Genomic DNA, 21,766 nt, shown 5'->3' on the forward strand with positions numbered 1-21,766 from the left:
GTCGGAGATGCGTTTATGCATTTTTTTTTTCTATTTTACGCATTAGTAGTAAATCAAGACTTCGCAAGTTATCTTGTAAAAAACAAAAAACAAAAAAAGGGTTACTAAACTAGGCTACTAAAAAGGTCAGTTTAATCTCGTAAAAACTCCCGTTAATAAAAAATCTGACTACACTGCACAATTAATCTCTCTTTCCATCCCTGGTGACTCTCGTTTTATTGGGCTTTTATTTTTTAAAAGAGACAGTTCTGCTGCTGGTACGCAAGCCCACGCAGCGCACCCGGATCGGCTCTCCTCTGCTGTATGGATTGCCTCTTGAGGCCATTCTGGAGGTAAAAAAAATAAAAAGTGGTCATGAAAACTACACATACACAAGATTTTATTTACCCAGAATCTTGCAGCTCTCCGATAAGGTGTGTGTCTGTTCAGTCTTGATGTACGTGTTGACTGAGTGTGTTGTATTCTTGAGGTTTCAGTGTTTTCTCCAGTCTTCAGTGTCACATGATCCTTCAGAAACCATTCTAATATGCTGATTTGATGATCAAGAAACATTTTAATATTATCATTGTTGAAAACCACTATTCTGCTTAATATTTTTGTGAAAACATGATCAAAAAAATTCAGGATTCTTTGACGAATAGAAAGTTCAAAAGAACAGCATTCATTTGAAATAGATAGTCATATAATGAGTGATGTTTTGATGCAAACTTATGTTTTCAACGACTTTTAAAATACGAAGATATCTTGACAGAGTTTACTAAATGAGTCATAGTTTGATAGTCTCTGACAGCACAGATTAAAATTTTGACCACATTTTATGTCCATACAATAAAAGTTATATCATATATTTTTAAACAATACCCTCTTTCTTTTTTTGTCTCATTCTTAGGATGATGATCCCCTACAGTTGCCCAGCACCACTTCGCATCAGGTGTGTTGCCACCTGCAGGAGCCAAAAGGCTTTGAAATTTGGGAGGGCCAGGAATAAAATACATGTCAGCACATATAAGTTCACCACTTTTTGTGCACTAACCGATGGAGAGACGGTATATCTGTCGGTTAGAAATGGCAGTGACCCAGAATTCGAAGAGGGGCAGTCATACGTGGTTAAGAACTTCACCCTCTCACAAAAATATGGGCGGCCATGCTTGTTTGTCAATCAAGCAACAATTACATTTAAAACGACTCCACTGGCCATAACGGAGGAGGCCAAGAGAGCAGCAAAAGAGGCCCTCTGTCCACCTTCCCCACTAAAGACTGGTGACGAAGATGACATCTTCTCAAATAGGAGCTACCTTAGTCTCCAGGGGCAGATAGAAAAAGTGAGTGACTTTAAAAGCATAACTGAATATGTAGCACAGTTATCTATAACTGTAATTATATAATTAACTATAAGCAGGGGCGTGTCCAGGATTTTATACATGGGGTGGCAAAGAGGGGGCAAGAGCAAATTAAATTAGCCTACAGTTACTTTTGAAAATGTTAACAATTACAAAGGGGGTTTTCACACAAACACGCATTGATGATAACCAACAAAAAATGAATGTGTTATTTTCTTTCCTTTAAGTAAGTGTGCATTAAACGATTCAAAGGTTATCAGAATTAAAAGTTAAATCTGTCATTGCAGCTTTTTGAAGTGTGAATTTTGTTTGGAAGGATGAAATGACAGTAGCTACATTTTCGTCAGTTATTTTATCGGTTATTAAATCAGATACATAGAAGCACAGTAAAATTACATTTATTTGATTGCATTTGTGAGAGCACGATTATGTGTCTGTACATGTGTGCGTGCAGTACAATCCTTGTAGGCAGAACTAGTTTAGAACATCTATAGTTATGGCATTAATTGTGCTAGTGATTGAGCGGTAGTGGAGCACTCTGAGAGCGAGCGAAAACCAGAATTCTCCGACTTTCAAAAGATCCCCGCTTCAGTTAAAATCACGCTGCTCCGCTCTCAATGCACTTCGATCCCATACGCTGCTTTGGGGTGGCAACTGGGGTGGCAAAGCTCATTTTAAGGGTGGCAGTTGCCACCCCGTGCCACACTTGTGGACACGCCACTGACTATAAGCTATAAGGGGCTTTTCCACTGGAGGAACATTTTCATAATTCCTTGAACTACTGTATTGGTGGGCATACTAACTTTTTGGCATGTGCGCCCCGCAGGAACTGGGAATGATTTTAGGGTCAGAATAGGGTCTAAACTTATTGCATGCCATAAGAAACAACTACACTGTATTTTAAAGTGTTACAAGACATAAGTGTACAAAAATGCTAATGTTTATAACACTTATCTGTCACCATTGTCTGCGGTGTTGTGTTATTTTCTCAGCCTCGATGATATGTAGCCCTCCTTTTTCTTTTTTCAATCGTCTAACTTATATGCCTACATTCCATCTCTGTAATCCCGAAACCTAGTTCCTATAACTACCCAGTGCAAAAGCCCCTCCTGTACTCGTGTTTCTCAATCATGGTCCTGGAGTCCGCTAACAAGCTTATCTGACATACACAATTTAGGTGAATTAATCTTGATTGGGAATACGTAAGGAATACACTCAAAATATTCAGTGTTGAGGGATTCCTGGACCAGCACTGAGAAGCAATCCTCACCTGTATTGTCCTCACCTGTGTGTCATTTTCCAGGTAGAAGTGGCCAGGATGACCAGAGGACAGGTGCCCATCCTGGATCTGCGGATTAAATGCGGTTCCACAGTACAAGATATTTCACTGTGGAGAGAAGAGGCACTAAGTGAGCTGTATGTTGGGGACATGGTGGAGCTCACCGACCTAAAGGCCACCATAACACCAGATGGAAAGGGCAAATTTGCCTCTTCCAACCACACAACTGTCAAGGTACACAATATATGCTGCACAACACTCATCCACACAAATATTCAGAATAGGGTTGCTCATATTGACTGGTTAACCTTCAATGGACAGTACAAAATGTACTAATTAACAGTATAAGTTAAACTGTCTGAAAAGTAATTTAATTAAAATGTAACTATGCAGTTTGACAATTGACATTTTAATAGTTTGAAACTAAATATTGTATAAGAAACAAAAAAAATACAGAAATAAATATGTAAAACTGGCAGATTAATACTGGTTTTCATACTGTAATTTACATGACCTTGACATACATAATTCTTGACTTCTCAGTGGGAGTTAAATCTCTTTTTTAGTGCATTTTACCCGTAAAAGAAAACCTGCTAAAAAATGATGCACACCATAAGGTATTTTTCACTTACAGCCCTTGTTAACAATTATATATCACTCGTAAATAATGTGTGTGTGTGTATATATATATATATACACACATGCACACACAGAGATCTGATCTGATCATCATCAGTCTGTCTGGAGTGACATGAAGAAACAGAACAAACTGAGACAGACTCAATCCAGAAGAACTGTGCCAACGTCTCCAAGATGCTTCAAGAAACCTACCTGCAAAGCTCCTGAGAAACTCTGCTCAAGTGCACCTAGGGCAAAAGCTGCTTTAAACGCAAAGGATGCTCACACCAAATGTTGATCTCATTTAGTTAATAGAAGTTAATTGTTAAAGAACATCTATTTATGACAGCATCCTCATTTTACAGCATTTTTACACAAGTGCCTAAAACTTTAACTGTACTGTAGCTTTGCAGGTAGGTTTCTTGAAGCATCTTGGAGACGCAGTTCTTCAGACAAATTTAGAAATGTAAAGTGACATTTCCTACTGACACACTACAGCAGGGGTACGCAAGTTCGGTCCTAGAGAGCCGCAGTCCTGCAGAGTTCAGCTCCAACCCTAATCAAACACACCTGAACAAGCTAATCAATGTCTTCAGGATTACTAAGGCTATAGGCAGGTGAGTTTTTTTTTTTTCAGGGTTGGAGCTGAACTTTGCAGGACTAGGACCGAACTTGCCTACCCCTGGACTAGGACCGAACTTGCCTACCCCTGGGCTACAGCAAAAGACCATTTTTAGCTGCTGAAAATACTAGTGGCCTAAGACTACATTGTTACCAAAACACTAACCTTTACCCTACATGTGAATTGTTTTTATTCTTTTCCAGATTATTGACCAGCAGATCCAGGAGGAAGAGCTTGCGATAACTGGGGTGTCAGAAAAAAATGAAAAGCTCATCCTTCTCGACAGTAGGCTGGACGACTATGTTGTCCCAGCCCATTTCTATGCAAGAATTAAGTCCCTGACGACTTAAGCCTGGCTCACACTATAGGATTTTTAGCCCGATTTAGCCCCGATTTCCCCCTCCCGATAATCGGACCAAAAATCATGTCGAGCACCTCGATCGGTCTGATGTTCGTTGCGGATTATCTGGTAATGTGAGGCGTTCACAGATCAAATCTTGCAGCTCCCGATCTGCTCGCACACAAATCGGGGCCGCCCCGATCATATCAAACATGTTTGATATTTAGGATTGAAATCGGGATGATGACGGCTATAAGATTACGTCAGTACTTTCACAATAGCCAATGCGCGACCGCAAAACATCTGCTGTACGGCTCCGTTGGATAGCGGAGACGGAGGAAACTGCTTCTTGACGTTTTATAGTAACACGACTGTCTAGCTCCATTGGATAGTGGAGATGGAGGAAACTGCTTCTTGACGTTTTATAGTAACACGACTGTCTGTATAATGTGTTGAAAACGTATCACAACCGTAAGGAGAAAGAGAAGTGCTGGAGTCAAATCGCCTCAGTTTTGAATGTACCCGGTGAGTGTAGAAATCAGCTAGCACGCTAGCTAACATATGTAAACATCCCTGAAATATCAATGACATCTGCTGCGTGAGGTCACGTGAGGCGCTCCTTCTGGCATGATAATCTTAATAATATCGTGTAGTGTGTGATGCGCTAAGATGTTAAAATCTTGTAGTGTGTGCATGTTTAAAGGCGGGCGTACACGGTGCGATTCTGAAGGTCGGAACGTCGTGAGCTCTGGCACGTCACGATTGAGTTTATCCGAAAATCGTACGGAGTTGAGGGAAGATAATCTGCAAAGATTCTCCTTGTGTGTGTGCTGCAACCAGATTTCATAATCGGTTAGGATTTTAAAACTCCTGTAGTGTGAGCCCGGCTTAAGTAAACCAACTACCACTGAAACTGAAAGTTCGGCATATACAAAGCCATGTCCTTAACATAAAATGCCTGGATTCACCTAAAAGTGAGGAATCACTGAATCTACTTCAGGATGGGGCATCCATAGATCCCAGTCAGAGTGGGGAATCACCTGATCCACTTCAGGCTGCGGCATCCATAGATCTAGATCAGAGTGGGGAATCACTAGATGGAGACAAGGAATCCCTGGACCCAGCTGAGAGCATGGAATCCCTCGATCCAATCAACTAATGCTGATTACACTTTGGAAAAAAGACATTGGTTCAGTTTGTTGTTTTTTACCGTTTTCTCATGTTTTTTTTTTTTTTACTTTTCTGTGATTTAATCTAAATAACTTAACTTGAATAAACTCACTAAATAACTTAATAAATTCAACCTTCTTATATTTTTGTAAGTGATATTGTGTAACGTTCAATCATTTTGTTTATAGTTTAAATAATGTTTAATTTCTTATTTGTTCTTCTTAGTACCACTTTAATACTTTGCATGATTGCAGATTATTTATTTGTGTAATTCCTAGTTCTAAATGATAAATTCCTAATTGCATTGCACAATTACTAAGTCTGATCATTTCATACCTCCCCACCACACATACATTTATAGATAAACCCTTAATGCTGTAGAAACCTAAAGTATTAAGAGTTAAAGTATTAAAGCTAACAGACAGGCCAAAAATAACAATGAATGCTGCGGTCGATTGACCTCGGATGTCGAGGCTGGGAATAACATCACATCCAAGTGGGCCGCGTTCCTCTAGAGAAGTCAGAAAAATAGGTGTGTTCGACTTGAAGCAGCACCGTGCAGACCGATCGGTGTTTGTAGGGGTACTCAAGTTCAGAGGCCAAGCGGGCCGTATTTAAACTACATAAAATGTGAAGGGCCACAAATTACAATTTGCATCATCAGGCTTTATTTAAGACAATATTTGCAGATTTACTGATTTAGAATTGTTTTTTGCTAGAACAAAAAATTGGATTAAAAGTTTGTTTTACTATATTGATGTAAAAAAATACTTTCGTACATAAACTCAAAATGCTAAAACTCAAAACATTCTTGAGCAAATATAGTTCACACATTTCTTTAGAAAGAAGTATTATTTTTCATATTTATATTAACTATATTGTATCAATATTTTATTTTTAAAATAGATATCACTGTTCTCCCATCATGATTATGAAAAAAAGACAACTAAACAAAATAACGTAATTTTTTAAAGAGTTTCTATTTAAAATTGCTGCAGTCTATTTATAAAATACAATATTCAACGAATTGATAAAAAAAAAGTTAAAACAAATGATTCATAACTTGCTCATAAAGACTTAACTTGTTTCATTCCTTAATGAATCAACGTTTTCTGAATCTCATTTTAAGTCACTTGTCTCCACCAGCTGGCAATACGTTGTAATTGATACAATCCTCACTTTAATAAAGGTGTATTCTATTTTGATCGCTTCTGTGGTGTTTATATCCGAGCTAACCTTTTATCCCAGTACTTATGTGATTATTTGAATGTCTGTAACACAGAAATAACGATACAAAATACTTTGTAAAGATGTTTCTAATGTACATAAACTGCTCTCTCTGGTCAGCGGCAACAGATTTGATTTTAATAGACATATGAATCCTGTCATTTATGAACAAGATTGCTTGGTTGATTGAATTCGTTTGCGGTCTTGCTATTTATTTAAATATCCAACAGTATATGACAGTAAACATACGACGCGACAATATATGGTTTATCTGGTATTTTCATATTAATAAAGTTTATTTATATTCCAAAGCTAATCAACATAGCCTTTATTACCGTATAGAATATATTATCTCTGCCTCATTCTGTGATGAAAACCGCACATCAGCTCACAAAATGAGGTTATTTCAAACACTCGACTGATGTTGTGAAGTAGAATCATGTTATGATAAAAATTAATGCAGATGGGCCGCCTGTTGAGGCACTGCCTGCTTTCGAATCGCTCTCGCTAAACTATGATGTGCAGCGCTGCTTCAAGTCGAACACGCCTAATGTAATTGAGTTCACTCATGTTAGCATTAGCATTGTTAGCAAAAACAAAGCATTGCACCACATTTTGTAACTGCAGACACATACACCATAGCAACATGTTCGCAGATAGAGGTTGGGCAAGAATGAGAGTATGACTCAATAATGACATGGGAATATAACAGAAGCTTTATAATAAAAAAAAAATTATAGTATTTATAACTTTCACTTACGTTTCACGGTGGGAGCAGCCATCTTGAATTCTCAACTTCGTGTTGAGCGAAGCGGACAGAGTTCCGAGAAGACACCCCAACCTGCGTGTGCGTTCCGTTTGAAAAAACCCACATAGAACTCCGAATATCCTACCTCCAATGAGACAAATTGCATGCAACATTTATAAATCCAGTCTTTCCCAACCAGGGTGCCTTGTAAAGTCCGTGATCTGTATAGAACAGGCCCACGGTTCGGCACGCATGTGATTCGTGGATTAGTTGCAAAGTTTAAGATCACAGAGTGAAACTTTTATCTTTTGCATGTGTTTCTAAATCTTACCATTCAATCAATTTTAACGCTATCTATCTATCTATCTATCTCTGTCAGACTGTATTGCCTTAAGCTTGTAAAACTATTTTAAACTTCAAACTATTTCAGGCTGAAAACCATCCAACTTGAACATTTTTAAAAACTTTTGAAACTTTTTATACTTCTTAAAATTTGTAAACTCTTTCAAACTTTCTGGTCCGGCTTTCTCAAGCCAACTTACTGAAATCTGTCTTAAAGGGGTCATATGATGTGATTTCAAGTTTTCCTTTCTCTTTGGAGTGTTACAAGCTGATTGTGCATAGATAAGATCCCTGATGTTGCAAAGACTAAAGTCAAAGAGATATTCTTTATCAAAGTTAAGACTCTGCCACGCTTGGAAAAAAATATGATCAGAATATCAACGTGCCTAATAACTATGCACGTGGTGAAAGATGTGCTCCCTTTACACAGAGTGCGTGTGATCGCAAAATTGAAAGTGAAAGTGAACAGCGAGCGCTCATTCAAATGCGATTTCATACCCCGCATATTGATAGCGGCTCCCTGATGTGCCATGCAGTGTTTCCTAGGATTTTTTTCCAGCTGTGGTGGCATGACTATTTCTCATGGACCACGCCCCCTCCCCACCCAAGAATCACATGCACTCAGAATTGAATTTATTTTAACTAAAAAAAGACAAGTAAATAGTAAATAATAAAATAAGAACAAATAAATTAATGACAATCAATAGCACAAACAATAATAAAATAAGAACAAATAAATTAACGACAATCAATAGCACAAACAAAAACAATAACTGTTTTCAGTTAGGTTTAACTATAATCTATTAAACTGTAAAATAACACTGGATAGTCTTCACTGTATAATGAAAGGCAGCAGCAGGTTTATTTAGGCTGCTGTCTCTTTAAGACCTCATGCAGGATCTAATATACTGATACACATGGCTCTATGCTTACTTTTCTTTTTAGGAGCACCTTCTGATCAATAATCAAAAATTCTGATCAAAAATTAGCCTTCCTAATATGAGGTGATATTTGACTCAAAGTGATTTACAGGGGCGTTTTTTTTTTTTTACCTTTGCAATGGTATCATTTTCATCCGTCAAATTAAAAAATTTATGTTTATAAGCTTTTTAACATTTATTTTTTAAACAATATAATAAGAAGTAGAATAAGACAAATAAGTTGCCAATCATATGAAATTAGTACTAAAGAGGGTGCACAGAAGAACACAAAAGTGGCTTGTAGGTACATTTTCAGACGTTTAATGAGGCTCAGAGGTGGCATGAGTGCAATTAAATTCATAAATTCATGTTGAGATTAATGTTTTAAATATAACATTTTGAAAATAGAAATATTAAATGATTTAAATAACTGAAATTATAGGCTACCTAAATATGAAACTAAATCCGCCAGCAGGTGGCGGCAAGTCACTGATTTTTATCACTGAATCATTCATTTAATTGATTAGTTTGAACGGCTGATTCATTCAGGAATGAAACAAGTCTTTATGAATGGGTAATCATGAATCACTGACTCACTAGATTCGTTCAAAAACGCACTTTCATTGAATGAATTAAACACCGCTGTTTGCTTTTAGAGATGCGCAGCAGCTCAGCTGTTACTTTATTTGGAACAATTTTCGTTGATGAAATAGAGCAAAATCAGGCAGTACTTGTTTATTGAACCCGTCATCTGTCATCGTGTTATAAGCGTGGAACCCGCGGGAATGAGTACAATTGTTATGTATAGCCGCAATCCCGCGCCGAAATTCAAGTCCTGCTCTGTGTTCCCTGCTAATAACCCGACTGTGAATGATGCGAGCGGCGTCATGAGAAGCTGCAGCCGTGGCGGGATGATTTTTGGTGTGCCGGCAGAACAACAACAATGCGCTACATGTTTCTTTTCCCCTCATTTTTTCCAATTGACGGAAATCCGTCGTAGCGACGGAAAACTTGAATCCCTCTATAATACACAATATTAGAATGTTTGCGGGAGCGGGTGGTAACGGTCAGAAATTCAGCGGGAGCGGGCTTAAGAAAAATGTCCCGCTCAGGGCTCTAGGCTGCATCAACAAACACGTTTTGTTTTTCGCGCTACCCCATCTCCACCCCAATCATTAGTGCTGTTTCGTTCTGTCTGACAGAACATATAGGACAATTTTTGAAATAGCGCCATAAACAAAATGTATTTCAAATTTAATTCAAGCACTTTCAAGGACCTATGTTTGTTTTCAAGTACTTTCCAGGCCTTGAATCCATACGTCTGAAATCTATCTATCTATCTATCTAGCATCTGACTATTTCTATCTATCTATTTATCTGTCATCTGACTATTTCTATCTCTATCGATCTATTATTCTATCTATCTATCTGTCAATCTATCTATCAGGATGAACGGTCATGCTGAATGTTTAATGCAAAACTTTTAATCTCTAATTTATACTTTTGTGGAGCCTTCTTATGACAGATTGCTTGTGATGTTCCTCATCTGTAAGTCCTTTTTATAGCCATGTATGGTCAGCTATGACCAATGGCACAAACGTCTACACATCAACAAGTCTTGGAAGATTTTCAGAATTTGAGGAGGGGGTGACATATTTTCTAAAAAAATGTTACAGTTAATGCTAAGTATGGCCGCCAAAATGTATATTTTGGTCAGACATCAAGCAAATTCAGGGCAGCACCACTTGCCTTGTCGGATGCAGCCGAAAAGGCTGCAAAAGACTTCCTCTGTCCACCATCCCATCCCTTCACTGGAGAAGAGGCAGACATCTTTTCTAGGGGGGATTACTTGAGCATCCAAGGCCAAGTTGAGAAAGTGAGTTATTTTAATGCTGTTAATTAATTATCTGGAAATAAATCTGCATTACTCTGTTGCTTAAATACAGATGAAAATTCAGAATCACTTTTAATTACTCACCCACATGAAGTTGCAAACCCACATGACTGACTTTCTTCTGCAGAAACACAAAAGATGGCAATACATTGTGACTCAGTTTAAAACACTGTATCAGTAAAAAATGCATGTGGCTCACTGATCATTTTCCAAGTTCTTCAGTCAGTTTGGTGGACAATAGCCTAATATTTAATAATTTCTTTTTATTTAGTCTGCTCTGCTGTGTGCCATCAAGCACTTCCCAGTCCAACAGTTCCATTACAGTTATTTTCACTTATGCAAAGAGTTCAACAACAATTATCAAGTCTTTGTGAAGAGCTTAAATGCTGGGGAATCTGAAGCCCCCGGAATGAGTACTAGAAATTTAAATTAGTAAAAATAAACTGCTCAAATATAAAGTAACTGCACATTCAGAACGAGTGTGATTTGTCCTGAATAACTTACCCGTTGGCTTATTATTCTGCAGATACAACCGGTGAGAATGACAATGGTCCAGGAGGGCCGTGTCCCCATCTTGGACCTGCGCCTTAGTTGTGGCCAGAAGGTCCTGGAGGTTTCACTTTGGCGCGACGAGGCCTTGAGTGAGCTCTACTTTGGAGATGAGGTGGAGCTCACACACCTTAAGGCACTCATAAAAGAAAATGGACAAGGCAAACTAAACTCCTCAACATATACATCCATAAAGGTACATAAATAATGCTGTTTCTCTAGAACTAGGGATGCACAATATTGGACTTTAGGGCTGTCACTAATGATTATTTTGTTAATCGAGTAATTGATTGATTAATTTTGATTAATCAAGTAATTTGATTTTTTTTTTTAAACAAACCTAAGTGAACAATAGCCTTTAAAATGGCTTAAAGTACAAATATAATAGCAATGAGGCAATAGTAACTGGTTCAAACAAAACAAAATATATTACCGTATTGACCCGAATATAAGACAATGTTTTTTTCTTGGAAATACATCTGAAAAAACACGGTGGTCTTATATTCAGGGTCTAGACTTTGACATGTCAATAATACACCCACAACAATAGGTGGCGCCAAATACGCATAAAACGAGTGTGCCATGAAATACGTAATGTAATGCGTGTTGTAAAGATCGCGAGTAAAAACAAAAGAAAGAAAACCTTACAGCTGCATGAGTCGTGACTGTCACGTTAGCCTGATGGGACCAAACTCCCTTTGTGATTTTAAAACGTAAGACAGTACCCAGATTTGAAGATGACAGTAAGATTTAACTTCTACTGTTAATAAGATTTTGGTAGGCTACTATTAGATGGATAGCCTAAATGTCCTAATTCAGATGGGCTACCTGTTTTTTTCTTTAATGGTATATCAAAAAGTGTATATTTTTTAAATGTGATTGTTGGTACATTTTACCAGTTTTTACCATACTTTCAAAACAAAAATTAAAATAGGAAAAATATGCAATATGAAAATAATTGAAGACAAAATGTGTTTTACTGAGAAAAAACAAGATTTGGTTTTTAAAAAGCCTTTTTCCAAAAGGTACATCTGGAAAAAGGGGGGTCGTCTTATAATCAGGGTCGTCTTATATTCGGGCCAATATAGTATATATAATATTAAAAGCCTATATACATTACGTATTGTAGCAAATGTCAGCAGAGGGAGGATTGAACGGCAGAAGGATTGAACTCTTATTAGCATCTAGCTCGTTTAGAAACATACTGACACGTTCTCGTGTTGACAAGTTAATAAATTATTTACCTTATAAATCTTTGTTATGGTACCATATGCAGTTTTGGATGTTTCATTTCAATTTTATGAAAGCATTAAAGGGGTCATATGATGCGATTTCAAGTTTTCCTTTCTCTTTGGAGTGTTACAAGCTGATTGTTGCTCTCATTTGTTGATTAACGGTGGATCACTGCTGTGTGTGTGTGTGTGTGTCCTGTCGCAAAATGTGTCAAAAACTCCCATGCAATGTTAGTAGTGTCATTGAGGTGTGTACATGTCTACAATGCACCTCGATAATTCCACTAAAATAGGAACACTTCACATCTTAATTCAATTGGTTTACTTCAAGTATGAGTTTAGCCGGATTAAGGTACTCAAAAATGACTGTTTCAGAGTATTCTTTTAATCAGGTTAATATCGGAGTAGTGTTGTCCACGTAAGCGTACTGATAATCAGTTAAGATAAAAGCACCAAATAGAACTTTTGACTAACATAGTATTACATTTGTAATATTAACCACTTGTTGCTATATTTCGGTTTCAAATTTCATATATTTGATTGCACTCTACTAGTTAAATGCCACTGAAATATCAATAAGCTCGTAAAATCATTGTGCTTTTAAAGGAATGTACACTTACAGAAGTTTAAATTGTATTTTTGTTCAAATCTAGATTGCTGAGAGAGAGGCAGTCACTGCTGTGGTGGAGATTGTGGGTGTCTCCAATGAGGAAGACAGACTCACTCTGCTGAGCAGCGACTTCGAGGAGTTTTCAGTCCCGCCTGACCTCTACCATGGCAGTTTGGAGGAGCTCATCGAAAGCCTGCCTGTAAAATTAGGCATTAAGCACATTCATCAGCGTGTTGTAGATATTTCTTTTGTTAATACTTAAATCAGTTAATTTATTATTAAGGCCCGTTCACACCAAGGACGATAAAGATATAGTTCTAAAAATCGTTCTCAATATTAAAGAATAGCAGAGTCCACACCGCAACTATAACGATAAAGACAAAGAGAAACGATATTGTTGGAATCACTTTCAAAATGATTTTACTTTTCCAGTAAGCAACCAGGTTTCCACTCTGGACCTGTGTCTGAAACGTGCAAGTAGTTATCTCCGCAGAACTGTTTGTATTGGGGTGCATATAAGTTTTTCAACCGGGAGATTTGGTTTGGTCCTCACACTGCACATAGTTTGATCCATTAAATATAACTATAAAAAAATGAATTAATAAGATTGATAATATAATTGAACTTTATTTTAGATTTAAATAAAATAAACTAAATCATAAAGTGTGATAATACTATTATATTTCAAATTAAATGGGAGTAATAAATACAAATACAATTATTTTATAATAAATTAATAAGAGTGATAATATTATTTAACTATTTTTTTAAATAAAATAATAAACTAAATGTGTGATAATACTATTATATTTTATTATACAATTATTTTATAGTAAACTTAAAAATAAAATGCTAATATATACTACGACTTTTTTTTATATGAATTTTCATCATTTTCAAACTTAAAATCAGCAGGCTTTTATTTCGGCGGGTTGCCGGCAAGTACTGTACATGCGCTTCCGAGTTAACTAAATGTCACAGTTTTGCATTGTGCTTTGAAAACGTTTTTTAATAGAAATCTTATACAGTACAGTTTGTCAATCTAAAATGGCAATTGTGCATTAACAGCTGTCAACCATGTCGGTATGCAAATGCGCTGTCAGAACTTATTGTGCATTTTTTATTTTGGTCGCGCATGCGCACCTGCGTACCACTTATGTACCCCCTGTGTATTAACATAGTTTTCCCAGCAGATACCATGATTAAATAAAAGATAATATCTAAAATGTATAAGAACATGACAAAAACAAACCATACCGCTCTGAATCGTTAGAAAAATCCGTTCTACATGCTCCTCTATTAACATCCTCTGGTTTTAAATTGCAATAAAATTGATTACATATTGCCGTATTATTTACACTGGAGCATGCTATGATTACCACTTGCGGAGTCGCGGGCGGCTATGATAAGGGCGTGTGCCACTTGTAGCACGTTTAACCGAAAAAGGACACGAAAGACCTAATTTACTTTCCATTGTAACGTAAAATGCCAATGAAATAACTTACTAACTTAATAAAACAACCTGATTTAGAAACATACTTAACAATTACTAACCTCTCTCAAAATACAGCGAGGAGTGAACGTTGCGTTGCGTCTGCCATTCTTCTTCTTATTCTGCGTTTAAGGGCGGTTGGTTGGCAAACTAGCTTATGGCGCCACCTACTGGAATGGAGTGTGGAGCACTGACGATAAGGGAAAACTAATTCGATCCTGTTCATCAACTCTGAGTCTTTTACATATTTAAATAGTATGTTACTCACTCTTAAAGTTGCATCCGTGTTTAAAAAAACAAACAAAAAAAAACTTGCTATGTGTACTGTATTAGACCGAGTCATAGCACTTGCATATTGTTGCTCTTGGTTTTGATTGCTTCTATTGCCCTCATTTGTAAGTCGCTTTGGATAAAAGTGTCTGCTAAATGACTAAATGTAAATGTTACGTCTGCCAAGTTTTGCGACGTCATTCGCATTGTTTTATGGGTTACTTAGTCCACTCCCTAATAAAGGACATTTACCTATTATTTTTAAAATATATTAATAAATGTATAGTGTTGTAAAGCCTTACCCATTTGACAGTATGTGATTGTATTATTGCCTTCACATTCATGCTTTTACAAACAAGAGACAGAACCCACAGAGTATATGTTGTATTCATTGCCAAATGTATTGTGTGTGAAAATACCAATATGACATTTAAAATACCCTAGCAACCACCCCAGGTACCTACCCCAAGTACCCTGGCAACTGCATAGCAACACCCTAGCAACCACCCCGGTACCCTAGCAATTGCCCTAGCAACCAATCCAAGTACCCTAGCAACCACATAGCAACGCCTTAGCAACCACCCAGAGTACCCTAGCAACCGCATAGCAACATTTTAGAAACCACCCTGGGTACCCTAGCAACCGCATAGCAACCACCCCGAGTACCCTAGCAACCACATAGCAACGCCTTAGCAACCACCCAGAGTACCCTAGCAACCGCATAGCAACATTTTAGAAACCACCCTGGGTACCCTAGCAACCGCATAGCAACCACCCCGAGTACCTTAGCAACCGCCCCGGGTACCCTAGCAACCACATAGCAACACCCTAGCAACCGCATAGCAACACCTTAGCAACCGCCACGGGTACCCTAGCAACCGCTCTAGCAACCACGCCAAGTACCCTAGGAACCGACTAGCAACACCTTAGCAACCACACGGGTATTCTAGCAGCTGCATCTATCTGTCTATCATCTGACTATTTCTATCTATCCTTCTATCTATCTATCTATCTATCTATCATCGGACTATTTCTATCTATCTATCTATTTATCTATCTATCTATCTATCATCTGACTATTTCTATCTATCTATCTATCTATCCTAGCGACATCTTAATCATGCTAGAAATCTATCTATCCTAGCGAAATGCTAATCATGCTAGTAGCATGCTAACCATGCTAGAAACGTGCTAGTAACTTGCTAATCACGCTAGCAACATGCTAGTCACTTGTTAATAATGCTAGTAGCATGCTAATCATGCTATAAAAATGCTAGCAACATGTTAGTAACTTGTTAATCATGCTAGTGACATGCTAGTCACTTGCTAATCATGCCACCAATATGCTAGTAACAGGCTAGTCATGCTAAAAAAATGCTAATCATGCTAGGAACGTTATCAACATCTATCTAATCTATCTAAATTTTCAAACTTCAGGCTTTTACAACTGCTTTAAACTTTCAGGCTAGGCTTTCTCAAGCCAACCTAAAGTTTGTCTTGATGAACTTTTTTATCTAGTTCATAAACGCTTTAGAATACAGACCTAAGGTTGGTCTCTTTTTAAAGAAGATAATCTGCAGATTATTGCAGAAGTGAAATCATTTAAAAAAATGAAAGCATAAAAAAGTTATAGAAGTTTAAATTTACTGTAAAGAAAATGTACTGTACTATTTTTATTTTATATAAATATTTTATAAAATATGTTTTAATCCAAAATTGCTATAAAATTAAAGCCATATGTCTAAATAAGTTGTGTTCCAAATTTTAAGTTGATATAAAATAAATTGAGGTTCCTATGCAATTTTGTTTTGCGTTATACCACAAACTCCAAACTCCATTGAATTTTTTTTTATGCATTTTTCTGTCACACATGTATCAATTTCTCTCTCAATATTACTTCTATGACAAAATAATCACCAAATATGAAATCTTGAGACTCAGACCTTTCCAACGATATGTATTTTGTCAAGAGTAAGAAGTTTTGATTCTAAAAGACCGTAATACATTTGAAATATGACACCTCCCACTACGGGGGAGGAGCCCGCTAAAAGATTTTAAAGTACGATTTCCAAGGTAACGCAGTGTTCGATTTCAAAATGGTTTTCACAGGATGAATTTGGAGGTTTTAAGCTTTGAAATGATATATAATTTATGATGATTACTAAAACGTGTGATAGGGAAAAAGGAAACGAAGAAGAATTTTTGTGACAAAGGTCAGAACGCCTGTTATGATGTATATATTTTGAGGTGCACTCTTGTCATAAATTAATCCATTACTGTTCCTACATATTTTTTAACAACAAATAGTGGTAAAATATCTATTTAGGAGTCGTAGACCTTTCCAACAATGTATAGTTTGTCATGATTAGATTAGGATTTAATTGTAATATATTGAAGTAAACTTAGGCATCCCGTATACGGGACGGCAACATTTAAGGGGTTAAACAAATGAATAGATCTCAGCATCACATCATTGGCCCATATTAACTAATGATCTGTCAAGCATAATATAATAAATATAATATAATATAATATAATATAATATAATATAATGTTAAGATTATATATGTTTGGTAATGTTTTCTTTTGCTATTAAATACCTTACATTTTCATGCTGCATGTACGTCATTTAGCTAAGCAGTTTAGCAGATAATAAATAAGAAGTTGACAAAGGAGACAAAAACTGACAAATGAACCCCGACCACAAATATTTTTGTATGTCTTACAAAATAGTTTTGCTTTTCATGCAATTCTCTGTGGAATCATTAGGCATTTTGGCTCCATTTGTCACTCTGATGAGAGAGAGAATCCATCATGTCTGAGTGTGCCGTGGCCTTTATGTCCTACAGTGATTCAGACTCTCAGGGTACTGAAGGAGCAGAGGCCTGTTCCCTCCTCAAGTCAGGCTCAAGTCATTAGGGCACTTCCAGAATGTTCTGTAAAAAAAAAAAAAAAATGGATGTGAAAGACACTTACAACTGATGTAAGAAGTCACCTCTGTCCTGACCTCTCATTCTGATCGAAACAAGCATAAATGTGCTCATCATACTCACTTTACCTTTTCTGCCTTGGGTCGGTTGCTCTTACAATGACCATTGATTCACTGTGACAGAAACCACTCTGGTCTAGTTTAGGGTGTTTGGTGGGACTTCAGCTGAGGGATTAATTGGGAAATGGCCCTTATTAAATTGCATTAGGCATTCCACTTCTAACCAGGTACAAAACCAACAGTGATGGCAATTACATGAACTCTACGCTTGGCCAGTCAAAATGACAATCTTTTGAGAAGACATGGCTTAACAGTGTGTCAGAAAACTTACAAGTCATGTGGTAAGTAATTGCAGATGGTTGAATGTTAGGAAATGACAATATTCTCCATTCCCCACTGGTGTAAAGAGTTTTCTGCATCGGCATCCAACCAACATCTGCTGCCCCAGGCAGACGCCAATCAGACTCAAGTACATACTCACATTATATCAGTCACTTTCACTTATCTGAACATAACTGCAGGAAACACACAACCTCAAACACCTGTGTATGATGCATCCATTGATGACTTGATTGATTATTCACAGATGCTGTAAATAGGAGATGGCTGGACAGATGGAATAATGAAAAAAAAATATGGATCTAGCTGGATAAAACAGCTGGAACTTTTTTTTTACACAGTTTTTTTAAACAGTTTTTTTTAAGTATGGTACATGCATGTTCAAAACTTGCTGGCATGATGCCAAGTCAGTTGCCAGAGTCATGCTATGAGGTTGCGAAGGTGTTCTGAGCAGTTCTTAGTGCATTGCTCTGTGATTGATAGGAGGTTTTGAGTCATTGCTGCATGATCAGGGTAGTCGCTGCACTGAAATAATAATAATAAAAAACATGTCATTTATTTAAAGTGCATTATGTCACGCACTGTGTCAGAGAGAATGACGGAGATGTGGATAAGAGAAACAGTCTTTAATAAATCCAAAACAAGGGGGTAATCCACACTAGGAATGGCTGTAACACACAAACATGATGTTTGAGACCCGGCAAACATAGACTGCACAGACTAGGGCTTAAATACATGGGGAAACAAGGCCAATTAACACGACACACCTGAACCAAATGAACACAATCAAACAAGGGAGAAACTGGGTCACGGGGAGCACATGGGGAGAAAAACACACACAAACAGTCCAGAGGCGTGACATATCGCCCCCCTCCCAGAAGGTGCGTCCTCACGCCGTAGAAACAACATATGGAGGGACGGGTGTTCATGCTTTTACAAACAAGAGACAGAACCCACAGAGTATATGTTGTATTCATTGCCAAATGTATTGTGTGTGAAAATACCAATATGACATTTAAAATACCCTAGCAACCACCCCAGGTACCTACCCCAAGTACCCTGGCAACTGCATAGCAACACCCTAGCAACCACCCCGGTACCCTAGCAATTGCCCTAGCAACCAATCCAAGTACCCTAGCAACCACATAGCAACGCCTTAGCAACCACCCAGAGTACCCTAGCAACCGCATAGCAACATTTTAGAAACCACCCTGGGTACCCTAGCAACCGCATAGCAACCACCCCGAGTACCTTAGCAACCGCCCCGGGTACCCTAGCAACCACATAGCAACACCCTAGCAACCGCATAGCAACACCTTAGCAACCGCCACGGGTACCCTAGCAACCGCTCTAGCAACCACGCCAAGTACCCTAGGAACCGACTAGCAACACCTTAGCAACCACACGGGTATTCTAGCAGCTGCATCTATCTGTCTATCATCTGACTATTTCTATCTATCCTTCTATCTATCTATCTATCTATCTATCATCGGACTATTTCTATCTATCTATCTATTTATCTATCTATCTATCTATCATCTGACTATTTCTATCTATCTATCTATCTATCCTAGCGACATCTTAATCATGCTAGAAATCTATCTATCCTAGCGAAATGCTAATCATGCTAGTAGCATGCTAACCATGCTAGAAACGTGCTAGTAACTTGCTAATCACGCTAGCAACATGCTAGTCACTTGTTAATAATGCTAGTAGCATGCTAATCATGCTATAAAAATGCTAGCAACATGTTAGTAACTTGTTAATCATGCTAGTGACATGCTAGTCACTTGCTAATCATGCCACCAATATGCTAGTAACAGGCTAGTCATGCTAAAAAAATGCTAATCATGCTAGGAACGTTATCAACATCTATCTAATCTATCTAAATTTTCAAACTTCAGGCTTTTACAACTGCTTTAAACTTTCAGGCTAGGCTTTCTCAAGCCAACCTAAAGTTTGTCTTGATGAACTTTTTTATCTAGTTCATAAACGCTTTAGAATACAGACCTAAGGTTGGTCTCTTTTTAAAGAAGATAATCTGCAGATTATTGCAGAAGTGAAATCATTTAAAAAAATGAAAGCATAAAAAAGTTATAGAAGTTTAAATTTACTGTAAAGAAAATGTACTGTACTATTTTTATTTTATATAAATATTTTATAAAATATGTTTTAATCCAAAATTGCTATAAAATTAAAGCCATATGTCTAAATAAGTTGTGTTCCAAATTTGAAGTTGATAAAAAAACATTGAGGTTCCTATGCAATTTTGTTTTGCGTTATACCACAAACTCCAAACTCCATTGAATTTTTTTTGATGCATTTTTCTGTCACACATGTATCAATTTCTCTCTCAATATTACTTCTATGACAAAATAATCACCAAATATGAAATCTTGAGACTCAGACCTTTCCAACGATATGTATTTTGTCAAGAGTAAGAAGTTTTGATTCTAAAAGACCGTAATACATTTGAAATATGACACCTCCCACTACAGGGGAGGAGCCCGCTAAAAGATTTTAAAGTACGATTTCCAAGGTAACGCAGTGTTCGATTTCAAAATGGTTTTCACAGGATGAATTTGGAGGTTTTAAGCTTTGAAATGATATATAATTTATGATGATTACTAAAACGTGTGATAGGGAAAAAGGAAACGAAGAAGAATTTTTGTGACAAAGGTCAGAACGCCTGTTATGATGTATATATTTTGAGGTGCACTCTTGTCATAAATTAATCCATTACTGTTCCTACATATTTTTTAACAACAAATAGTGGTAAAATATCTATTTAGGAGTCGTAGACCTTTCCAACAATGTATAGTTTGTCATGATTAGATTAGGATTTAATTGTAATATATTCAAGTAAACTTAGGCGTCCCGTATACAGGACGGTGACAGTTAAGGGGTTAAAGCACAGACGGGATATGGAGGTACACAAAAATGCAAAATGAAAATGATTTCTGAAGGATTTTAAACATTATATTTCATGTTAAAATGTAGCGTTAGAGACTGGGGACATGTAAAAAAAATGCTATTTTTCAATGTTTTGGGTAGTTTTTAATAATTTTTTTAATTATAAATTTTACATTTGCAGTTGGCTTAATGTGAAGGACACTTTGCTTAATAATAAAATGTATTTTATAGTTAATTTTAATGCTATTTGGACAAATAATGTCCTGGGGACAGAAATGGCACCCATTCAGTGGAATAGCTACATTCCAACTTTCTCCTCAGCTTTTTTTAGCTTTAGGTTAAGTAAATAGCTTATTTATAATTTATGTAATTTTTTTTATTGGCATGCTTCTATCGCAAGCGACAATACAGGTGAGAATGAGCCATAGACACTTATTTATACGCAGCCGCAGGTTTCCTCTGCAAGAGAAAAGATTTGTCGACTCATTTGTCACCGCCAGGACAACCGGATGCAGGGCATGCCAAAGGAGTTAGCGATGCTAGATCTCGATTGCCGTAATGGGTCCCCAACTCCATTTGGAATGACCGTTGACCGTCTTCTGGTCAAACACTTAAGGTAGGTACCTCCACCCATAGAATGATGGTGGAAACCAATGATAGAAAACAGAAAACATCATAACAAGACGTCCCAATTTCCTGACAGTTCCCACCACCAGCACAGGTTGCCGCCGGATGCCATCCCGGAGCCCACTGTTGCCAGTGAGCCTTTATTCATGGGGAATACCCCCCATGCCTGTCGGCCCACATTTGGGGAGTTTGCAGGGGTCAGCACGGCCGGAGTGCAATGGCCGAGCCTCGCCCTGGGTGAACCA

At 37.3% G+C, this 21,766-nt stretch overlaps 1 protein-coding gene and 1 pseudogene across 1 annotated transcript; both read left to right on the forward strand.

The window, feature by feature from the left end:
• Positions 1-890: 890 nt before the first annotated feature.
• LOC107675152 (uncharacterized) lies at positions 891-5,358 on the forward strand. The gene is made up of 5 exons (XM_016469399.1): positions 891-1,322; positions 2,644-2,853; positions 4,063-4,182; positions 4,247-4,328; positions 5,093-5,358. The coding sequence occupies exons 1-5, from the start codon at positions 891-893 to the stop codon at positions 5,356-5,358; spliced, it is 1,110 nt and encodes a 369-aa protein (XP_016324885.1).
• A 4,829-nt stretch (positions 5,359-10,187) lies between these two features.
• LOC107675153 (uncharacterized) lies at positions 10,188-13,153 on the forward strand (annotated as a pseudogene).
• Positions 13,154-21,766: the final 8,613 nt, after the last annotated feature.

The sequence above is a fragment of the Sinocyclocheilus anshuiensis genome, unplaced genomic scaffold (genome assembly GCF_001515605.1).
Source record: "Sinocyclocheilus anshuiensis isolate Anshui unplaced genomic scaffold, SAMN03320099.WGS_v1.1 scaffold1728, whole genome shotgun sequence".
Classification (NCBI taxonomy): domain Eukaryota; kingdom Metazoa; phylum Chordata; class Actinopteri; order Cypriniformes; family Cyprinidae; genus Sinocyclocheilus; species Sinocyclocheilus anshuiensis.

Bases quoted from the DNA above. Each gene is read 5' to 3' on its own strand.
- LOC107675152 (XM_016469399.1), top strand. From the start codon at position 891: ATGATGATCCCCTACAGTTGCCCAGCACCACTTCGCATCAGGTGTGTT. The intron at 4,183-4,246 runs GCAAGAATTAAG...AGCCCGATTTAG, and splicing joins TTGTCCCAGCCCATTTCTAT to CCCCGATTTCCCCCTCCCGA. The intron at 4,329-5,092 runs GTAATGTGAGGC...GCCCGGCTTAAG, and splicing joins TGTTCGTTGCGGATTATCTG to TAAACCAACTACCACTGAAA.